Source organism: Diorhabda carinulata, chromosome X (assembly GCF_026250575.1).
Source record: "Diorhabda carinulata isolate Delta chromosome X, icDioCari1.1, whole genome shotgun sequence".
NCBI classification, from domain to species: Eukaryota; Metazoa; Arthropoda; class Insecta; order Coleoptera; family Chrysomelidae; genus Diorhabda; species Diorhabda carinulata.
Genome location: NC_079472.1, coordinates 32,571,307 through 32,582,158, shown reverse-complemented (window position 1 = coordinate 32,582,158; position 10,852 = coordinate 32,571,307). Strand labels below are relative to the sequence as shown.

Below are 10,852 nucleotides of genomic sequence, written 5' to 3'. Positions count from 1 at the left end.
ATCCTTCAGATGTTTTAATAAATTCATTCCCGTGAACAGATTATCGAAATACAACTTGTAGGGCAGTTTTTTCTTTGCATCTGGTAGCTCATTAAGCATTTGTATAAGTGGAGCAGCCGATTTTCCAAACATCAACTCGTACTCTGAGTGACTTGGCAAGGACGAACGTAACCGTGTGGTAACACACGAATTCCCGTTCTCATTACATCCGATGTAAATGTTGTAGAATGATTTTGTTTGTTTACACAATTACTTTAAGGTGTAATGAAAAGAAAAACACCGCACTAGAGTAAAAAATATTAGTTGAAAGTAGTAAAAATTGACTTACCCAAACTCCATAGTCATGTTGAAAAAAGGGAAGATTTCAATTTCAATTTCCGATCACAAAAACACTTGTTACTCCACTGTTTCCACTTCTAAGCTGACAATCTGGGGTTCAAGACACGGAAAATAAAGTAAGCAGCCGTTTTCAGGTATAATTAGAAACGAGGGAGACAATAGAACAATGAGAGGAGCACCGTTACCATAGGGTCACGTTCGTCTCTAAAGGGTTAAGGTAAGACCGCACTGCAGTATGCTAGATGTTCGCATGGATGTTGGATGGTGGAGGGTATAGCACTTCCAATTTCAATTGCAGATTATAAAAACCCTTGCCGACAATTTTGTTTGGCGTAGATACCTCATTTTAGAAATTTATTATTTTTATAAATATAAATAGACGAGTAAAATGTACCTGCCTGTACAAACAGGGTACCAGACGTGAACTGAGCCCTCGTTTTTTTTTCTGGTAAACGAAATTTAAAAGCAAAAATTATATAGGAAAATAAAAAACAAACATTTCAATTCCAAAGAATCTTTATAAATAGTAATGGTAGCCAAAATCGTCTGAACTAGAGTCTTCATTTGATTGAATTATGAAGGGTTGTGAAAAGGGTGATACCACATACTAATCTTCTTTTATAACATATTCAACACAGTTTTTCCAAAGCTCTTAGCGGTCTGCTGCTAGAACTTTCTTTACGAGCTCTACAACCTCTTTACTGAGTCCTAGATAATGATTACATTTTCGAGTATTTCTTCAGAAATAAATGCTGAAATTTGAGCTTTGTTACGACTACTATTTGGTATCTTAAGGAGTTGCAGGATGCGTTGTTCATAACGATTACTAACTGTGCTGAAATGTTAGTGAAAGCTGTTCATTAAATCACTTTTCAAATAATTCTGCTTTCACATCTTCATGGTAATCACCTGCACAATAAAGCTTTAGACACGAAATGAATATATGAAATATTGATTGTTCTTCGCATAACTGTCTTCTGCAATTGATATTAGAAGAACTATAAATGCGTCCTGGACCTAGTAAAGTCAGTATCACCTGTAGTATCGAGAAGAAATCACGCCTCTCTTAAAAGTTACGATGAAAATCATCATCTTTAAGAATTTTAGCAAATTGTAAGAACGTTAACGAATTTCAATGAAGCTGTATCACCAGAAGAACTTCTTGTGATCACTGTGAAGTAAAGATAAACAGACAGTTATATATTTGGTCGTTTTTTAATTACAAATAAACATAATCATTGATAATAAACATTACAACATAAATACTGAAGCAAAGAGTCACATATTATAAAAAAAACGATCATGCTGTTGACATATAGATATTTTACTTCTTTTTATGATAGTTTTTCCATAAAAAAGCCCGAAATATCACTAGAATTTGACAGTAATGAATGCTGAGCGCGACTATCATGTTTGTGGCCAGCTTGAGGGTTTCCCACAGAAAAAATCCATCAACCCAAATTATCAAAAAGGTTATGATGATCGTTTTGATTCTACAGTGAAGTGATGGATCCATGTTTCATCTATTGTCACATATCGACGCAAAAAATCTGATTTATCAAGTGTAAATATATCCAAACATTGCTCTAAATCATCAACACATTATTGGTTTTGATCGACTCAGCTAACTCATGCAATTTCAATTTACGATTAGATATAATTCCAGAACGTTCACCAACATCGGTGTCTGTTCGACCACGTTTAAATTCAGCAAACCATAAATAAATGGTTCTTTTCGATAGAACAGAGTCCAATTAACACTTTTGAGGCTATTGCTGAGCTTGTACAGTATTTTTTTATCAAGAAACAATAATATATTAAAACACGAAATTATTTTAAATCCATTGCTTTGAAAATGGCTTCACTTAAATGGCTGTCACCTTTTTCTGACTAATCGAAATGTCATGATATTTCACACATAGCATTTTGAAAGCTGGTACTCCATCAACGTCATATAGATTTGACAATGACAGCGCCATATGTGTGTCAGTCACACGAATTATTGAGTAATGTTGTATGAACAAATTTTTTTCCGTTAAGTGCTGTTATTTTTGCTTCTCTCCTTATCTTATCGCAAGTATATTAGCTATTACTTTGTCCCATGTTTCTTTAGGTCTCCTTCTAATTCCCATTAATGCCTACTTTTGCTTCTCATACTCCCTTGACTGATCTGAAGTCTTCCATTTTTTATAAATGAACCCACCAACTCAACTCTCTTTGCTCAATGAATACCATAAGAGACATAATCTCCAGATCTTGTCGTATTTTATCATTTATTTATCTATCTTTGTTTGTTTTACCTCTGACGCGCCCTTAATATTTTTTCTTCTGCTTCTTGTAATGCATTTTTTTGTCTGTTAGTGAGAATCCATGTTAATATTGGTCTGTAAATTGCCTTATAAACTTTTAGTTTCGTATTTCTTGTGACTTTCCAATTCTCTTGGCAGTTTCTTAGTCTTCATTGCTTGTATTTTCTATTTCTGTTCTACTCCTCTATTTCTATGTTTATAAATTTATTCTCATTTCAAATTTCCTTCATGTATCATTCCAGATATCGAAGTTTTTTCTGTAGGTCTTTGATATTTTCTGCACTTTACCATCAGCATATGCTCATTCAGATATTTTCACTAATAACATGGTTCGCATCTCTTTTATATAAGCTCATGACTGCATTTCGTCTACTTTACCATATTTTTACTCTCGGTACCCTATCGAAAGCTTTCTCTATATCAATAAATTCAAATAATTGGATCTGTATCTCTGCGGACAGCTTTATAATTTGTGTGATGGTTAATACGTGATCTTCCACTTTGAGAAATCCACTTTGCGCATAATTTACTGTATTTTCTACGTTTGGTCTCAATTTTTTATCTATAATTATATTTTATTGAAGATTTGATTGTTTTATGAAACAGTTTATGGTTTTTTTGCTGCCTCTCTCCATTTTGTTACAGAAGTCTGTCCAACTCGCTTATTTTACCACATATTATACTTTTTTTCTCTATTCTTTGTATGTGTCATAGTTTTCTATAATTTTGCTTGCAGGATATCGCTTCCATGTACTCTAATCAAATGCAAATCAAATTTATATTGCCTCTGCTATAACAAACTAACTTGGGAAAATAAAACTCATGTAGAAATAAAAATTGTATTTATATGATTAATAAAAAGCGGTGTAAATTCTTAATTTGTTTCCGTGGACTTGTTTCTATTGAAACAGCTCTGTAAAAGGGTATTCCGCGTGTTTTTCTACACTGAAAATAACAATTCAAAAAAAAACTTACTAAACAGCAGTTTCCATAATTACATTATACGTCTTTCTCTCATAAATCATTCCTGCAACCATTTACACATATTCGCCCATTTGAAACCTTCTAAATTCAAACGCATTACATAAATGTGCTGAATCTCGCCAGAAACTATCTATTTCCAACCACTTTCAATACAGGAACTGTTTCTTTACTCTCAACTTTCTAACCTAACACATTTTCTCTCCACATAAAGTAAAATCTTCTCGTAAAATTATTAAGGGTCTTTATTTATTACTCGAAAATTTCTTCTTCAAGTTTTCAACGTTGTTAGAGGTTAAATAACCCATATGTGATGAGTGTGGGGTGAGTGCTTATATGAACTAACGCTTAGTTAGTTACCACCAGAGTAAGTTGACAGTGCTAAAAAAGAAAACTGTACCACGCAACCTAAACTAAACTAACAATTTATGCAAATTTAAGGAGTAATTAGGAACTTTCAAATCCTGTTCTTTCAGAATATGTCAATTCTAGAACCTGATTCGGCAAAATCGAAACCATAGTAGAAATTCACTTACTTTGGTCCTAAAAATAGTAAATCAATTACTTTCGTTTTAATTCCTTTTTCAAGTCTTTCCATATCCTTCATATCCTGATTATCCAATTCAAAATCGAATATTTCGATGTTTTCTTTGATTCTTTTGGCGTTCGTACTTTTGGGTATGGCAACAAGATCGAGTTGAATAATGAACCTTAGAATTACTTGAGCAGGTGTCTTGTTGTGTTTTTTTGATATTCTAGCAATTTCTGGATCAGCTAAAATATTCGGTACAGTAGTGTTTCTAAAAAAATTATCACTATCATTGAAAATGTCCTTTGTCTAAAAATAAAATAACGATCCAAAGATATTAAATAACACGATCATTGGAGCAGATTAAGTTTTTTTGGGTAACTCAATTGTAGTGCGCGCTGTGTGGCACTCGCAGATCTATATTATTGGAACCACATGTCAGTTAATTGAGTCATGAACAAATTTCTAACCATGTCTTTATATCTTTCACGATTGACACTAATCATCGTTTTAGAAGACATCTTCCAGTTGCGAAGTAGTGCTTTGAATCAATGCTTCCCTGTAGAACAGTTTCTTACAGCCTCCACGGTCAAGAATCACTTGCCAGTGATATTCCTGGCGATGTTGCAGGTTGATAATGTTGTCCCTCTTTCAGTATGATTATCTCTCAACAGAAACCTAAGGATTCTGTTCGCTAATACGAAAAGGGATAAATCCTGTTGAGGTTTTAAAACCATGATACCATAAGTTACCTCATATTGGAGACTTGATGATTATCTTCGTGTTCAACTTGTCAATTTCAAGCAACTGATTGATCATATGACTGACAACAATAACATTGATAAAGCAGACAAAGTAGCGTGTGTACGTCTGCGCAGATAGACCTTTCCGGTGAGGTTCAGAAACAATTATAAAAGATATTAATGCAAAAAAATGAATTAATACTTACTTATAACCAACATTTTTGAAAAATTTCGGAAGTCCTGGTGATCCCAAAGAGGAATACGCAACAACTAGTATATTGTGCTGACGACAGTACTCCCGCAACTCTTTTTGCTGAAAATATGGGTGTACTTCAATCTGTAGATTTACAGGTGGGATTCGAGCTGCAGCTATAATTCTATCTATTTGACTCATATTGAAATTAGAAAGTCCAATGCTTTTAACCAGACCAGCATCTACTTGTTCTTCCATTTTCTGAAATACGTAGTGAAATACTGATAAAATAGAAACGGTGGAAGTCTTCCATCACGTGACTAATACATAAGTAACAATATTCATATGAATCGAATCAAAATTTCTGACAACTCAGTTGAAATAATCGTCAACATCAACATATTTAGCAAAACTATCAACTGCACAATATTTGATTAAGATTGGGGAATTAAAACAGAAAATCTTGCTTTAAAGCTCTTTCGAACCACTACAATTTTTCAAATGCAACTTTCCACACATTCAAGCCCTTTCCACTACCGCATCCGTCTCTACCAATGTACTTTTTAAGTAACTAATGCAATCCTCCTAAGCCTAAACAGCCATTACTCCACTGCAATAACTTTTTGTGATTTTTCTAAAGCTTTTGGTTGTGTTAATCATCAAATTGTAATACTACGGTTTCAGGGGAACACCTGTCGCATAGTTTAAGTCACACCTTACCAACCTAAGTCAGCTTGTAAGGATTGATACAACGATGTCATCTTGCAAGCTAATAGAATGTGAATTGACCCAAACCTCAATGCCATTGAATTCGCATTGGTAGCGTGGTAGCCTTAAGACCATGTTTTCTACTTAATTCATTTTAGAAATTCATAATAGTTCATGTGTTGGGAGGTTTTCATTAAACTCAACATTTTTTTAGACGAAGTAGAAGGCTGCTTTTCTGCAAGTATACAATGATAACACGCATCATTCATTACTATTAACGATAGTTATACTAAAGTAGAAATTAACTGTTTCGAAATCTACTTTGTAAATATTCCATCGTTCAATTCACCGTGATAATCTGACGACGGTGATTTAGAGAAAAAAACACTGGACTGGAATTTTCTACGAATCCTTAGGATGAACCATCGTGAACAATAATAAAATCGTTACAACTTCGAACTTTTCGATGTAATTAAATAAAAAATTAAGTTAGTTCTTAAAAACACTGATTTTGACATTAAATACACGTCCAATCGATAAAAACAGCACAGTAAACAAAGCTCACGTCAAATTCTATCCTTAGTACGGTCAGTTATTATTTTTAATTTAAAGAAGCTATTACGTATGTCTATTAATGTGTTCCCTAAATCGTAGATCGAGTCACGAGATGGAAGACCTCCACCGTTTCTACTATATTTATGTTACCTTCCAAACGCCAACGTGATCAGTAGGAGCCGCTATAAGTCCACCCTTACTATCTAAATTAAAGGCTATGGGACAGTGGATTAATAATAAGTCTATATAATCCAATTTTAGATCAGTTAAAGATTTATTAACCGCTTGTTCTACTTTATCCGGAAAGGCATTTATTACATGAAGTTTTGTTGTAACGAAGAGGTCTTCACGTTTCAATTTTCCTGATGTTAACCATTCGGATAAAACATTTCCAATTATGTATTCGTTTCCATATATTTGAGCCGTATCGATGTGTCGATAGCCAAGTTTTAGTGCTTCATTTAGAGCTATCGTTAACTCAGTTTCATTCATTACCTGAAATTCATTAGCAATAATCAAGTTTCGAACTTTTACGCATGTACATTATCGCAATCTAATGGTCCTTCTATTGAAAATAATACTTTTTTGGAAACTATTTGAAAACAATTGATTAAATTGAAAATAAAGCTTTTCATTCATAATTTTCTTCTGGGGTTTATAATATAATAATAAAGCAATTTCTGGACTGATTATTTGAAAATAGAGTGCTCTAAGTTTTTTTTCAACTTTTTATCGAACTTCTCGATGTAAAATTGATTAAAATTTTACATTAGTTCATAAAAATACTGATTTAGACTTAAATTACACGGGCTATCGATAAAAATAACACAGTAAACAAAGCTCACGTCAAATTCAATCCTTAGTACGGTCAGTTATTCACATTACGTCAATTATATCGTTGTCTCTTTTATTATTGTTAATTTAAAGAAGCTATTACGTATGTCTTGTAATTTTTCAACTTTCAACACTAATTTCAACGAAAAAATGTATTGAATTATATGAAATCATTTGTAGAAGTTTTTCAAAGAGAAGAAAATTGTTTGAATCACAAAGAGGATTATAAAATAATAAACGTTAAGAACATAAATCCGGGTAAGCTCGTTACATTATTATTTTGAGAACTGAAGACGTATAGTCAGCAAATATTTTTAGCATAAATTTTAGAAATGAATCAGTTAAGGGCATTTATAGACATCAAAAATAAAGGGATATGTGCAGAACTTGCTCTTTCTACTATTCGAGAAATGAAACGATTCCTCTTTCAATTCACTCCCGCTTTACTTACCAAATTTAGTACCATGCGAATTATATCGTTTTCGTAACATAAAGAATGTGCTATATCTGGAATTGAAAACGCTACAACATAACAGATAACTCCAAAAGAAGACTTCAATTATGTGTTTTACAATATGATTCAAAATCAATTGAAAAATATTAAAAATGCGCTTTATTTTGGTTAAACTAGAGTTTTATAACGAAATTTTGAACGGGAGTTTATTCTACTTACTGTAAAAGTTCCGTATCCCAAAACGGGGATTCGGTATCCCCCCAACATCGTCTTGTAAGGCACAGAAGTTGTTGTAGTCGACAAATGTATACAAGACAAAAGTAAAATGTGAAAAATATTAATCGTCATTTTATTTTGATTATGTAATTGAACGAAAAATATTAAATAAAATTTTTTTTCGTCAAAGTTTTATAGGTGCTTCTATCAAGGACGAAACATCAATAAAATAATAAATAGGAAGTACAAGATATTATTTATAAGACAATATTATATATATTTAGGTATTGCATACTATTATTTACGTCACGGAGAATATTTTGTATGTAAAATTAGTTAATCGTTATAAGAAATAAAAACAATTATTTTGTAATGGAAATTATTAACATATATAAACACTGGTTGGCGTTAAATGTCTCCCTGTTAAGTTGATGAAAAGTCTATAGAAAAAAACTGGGAATTGGTTATAAATTCGTTACCGCGTTATTTGTTAGCAAAGCATAAATATTTTGGCGCCAAAAAACTGTTTTAACCGCTGTTCCTATGGTGTTTCAATGACTTTCCATAGCTCCTCTTGTTTTGTGGGGCGAGAATTCCTTTTGTAAATTTCGTTGTTCGAAACCATTTTTGAATTGTGGTGAGGACAGAACAATTATCATGTTGGTAAATAAAATCGTTTCCATTTAAGTGAAGGTCTTCCTATGGTGTTTCAATGACTTTCCATAGCTCCTCTTATTTTGGGGGGCGAGAATTCCTTTTGTAAATTTCGTTTTTCGAAACCATTGTTGAATTGTGGTGAGGACAGAACAATTATCATGTTGGTAAATAAAATCGTTTCCATTTAAGTGAAGGTCTTCCTATGGTGTTTCAATGACTTTCCATAGCTCCTCTTATTTTGGGGGGCGAGAATTCCTTTTGTAAATTTCGTTTTTCGAAACCATTGTTGAATTGTGGTGAGGACAGAACAATTATCATGTTGGTAAATAAAATCGTTTCCATTTAAGTGAAGGTCTTCCTATGGTGTTTCAATGACTTTCCATAGCTCCTCTTATTTTGGGGGGCGAGAATTCCTTTTGTAAATTTCGTTTTTCGAAACCATTTTTGAATTGTGGTGAGGACAGAACAATTATCATGTTGGTAAATAAAATCGTTTCCATTTAAGTGAAGGTCTTCCTATGGTGTTTCAATGACTTTCCATAGCTCCTCTTGTTTTGTGGGGCGAGAATTCCTTTTGTAAATTTCGTTTTTCGAAACCATTTTTGAATTGTGGTGAGGACAGAACAATTATCATGTTGCTAAATAAAATCGTTTCCATTTAAGTGAAGGTCTTCCTATGGTGTTTCAATAACTTCTTATAGCTCCTCTTGTTTTGGGGGACGGGAATTCCTTTTGTAAATTTCGTTTTTCGAAACCATTGTTGAATTGTGGTGAGGACAGAACAACTATCATGTTGGTAAATAAAATCGTTTCCATTTTAGTGAAGGTCTTCCTATGGTGTTTCAATAACTTCTTATAGCTCCTCTTGTTTTGGGGGACGGGAATTCCTTTTGTAAATTTCGTTTTTCGAAACCATTGTTGAATTGTGGTGAGGACAGAACAACTATCATGTTGGTAAATAAAATCGTTTCCATTTTAGTGAAGGTCTTCCTATGGTGTTTCAATAACTTCTTATAGCTCCTCTTGTTTTGGGGGACGGGAATTCGTTTTGTAAATTTCGTTTTTCGAAACCATTGTTGAATTGTGGTGAGGACAGAACAATTATCATGTTGGTAAATAAAATCGTTTCCATTTAAGTGAAGGTCTTCCTATGGTGTTTCAATGACTTTCCATAGCTCCTCTTATTTTGGGGGGCGAGAATTCCTTTTGTAAATTTCGTTTTTCGAAACCATTTTTGAATTGTGGTGAGGACAGAACAATTATCATGTTGGTAAATAAAATCGTTTCCATTTTAGTGAAGGTCTTCCTATGGTGTTTCAATGACTTTCCATAGCTCCTCTTGTTTTGGGGGGCGAGAATTCCTTTTGTAAATTTCGTTTTTCGAAACCATTGTTGAATTGTGGTGAGGACAGAACAATTATTATGTTGCTAAATAAAATCTCCATCATAAGTTGTATTTAGGGATAGCCTCATACCATTTCTCCAACAAACATCAGGCCTATTTATACCCATGCAAGTCCAAACATTTACTGAAAATTTTATTATTTCCATCAATATATTGCACAACTTGAATGTTTTTTCATCTGTAAAGACAATTCTTTCCCGATCTCGATACACATAATTGAGCAAACACAACTCTGGATTGCTTACATTCATTTGAAAGTGATGCTTTTCTAGAGCTTGCACAGTTTTTCAAATACTAAGCTTTAATTGTCTACGTGCCGTAGGACGGGATCCTTTGTTGCAAATACAGCATTAGAAGCCGATTCGAAGAGATCTTCTCTTCAAAAATCAATCAATGCAATATCTTCTGCGTCAATTGAAATTTTCATTTATCCAGATCCAACCTGTCGATGCAAGATTCCGTCTTGTTTCCATCGCTTCTTCACTCAAGCTAAGGTACTCGCATTAAGACCCACGTGAGTTGCTAGTCTTCCGATGAACCAGCCATCTTCTAATTTGACAATAATGGCAACATTCTGAATTTTAACTCGAATTAATTATTGAATTATCTGTCACTGACAATGACAGTGACATTAGTTATAGTGAGGGCAAGATCAAAATTGATTTGATTGATGTAATGGCGCTACTTTCACGAATTCACTTAATGTAGTGGAAACTATAAAAGAAATGATGGGAGGTTCCATCTATTGACTAACCATTCTTTTAAATGTTTCTGAAAGATAGAATTGGCAATTACTATATTCTTTGGAAGGTGGTACCATGATTAGAAACAACATAATGGTATTAATAGGGTAGAAGCAGACAATAAAGTATACATAACTTACATAATTGAGTCAAACAATTGAATCAATAAAAAATTCAATGATTTTC

General features: G+C 33.1%; 1 protein-coding gene across 1 annotated transcript; it reads right to left on the bottom strand.

Annotated features, from left to right (window-relative positions):
- Positions 1 to 3,473: 3,473 nt before the first annotated feature.
- Positions 3,474 to 8,021, bottom strand: LOC130901053 (1,5-anhydro-D-fructose reductase-like). Its single transcript, XM_057812130.1, has 5 exons — positions 7,865 to 8,021; positions 6,508 to 6,852; positions 5,108 to 5,355; positions 4,166 to 4,429; positions 3,474 to 3,593 (listed from the first exon to the last, which is right to left on the bottom strand). The coding sequence occupies exons 1-5, from the start codon at positions 7,991 to 7,993 to the stop codon at positions 3,548 to 3,550; spliced, it is 1,032 nt and encodes a 343-aa protein (XP_057668113.1). The 5' UTR covers positions 7,994 to 8,021; the 3' UTR covers positions 3,474 to 3,547.
- Between the last annotated feature and the right edge of the window lie 2,831 nt (positions 8,022 to 10,852).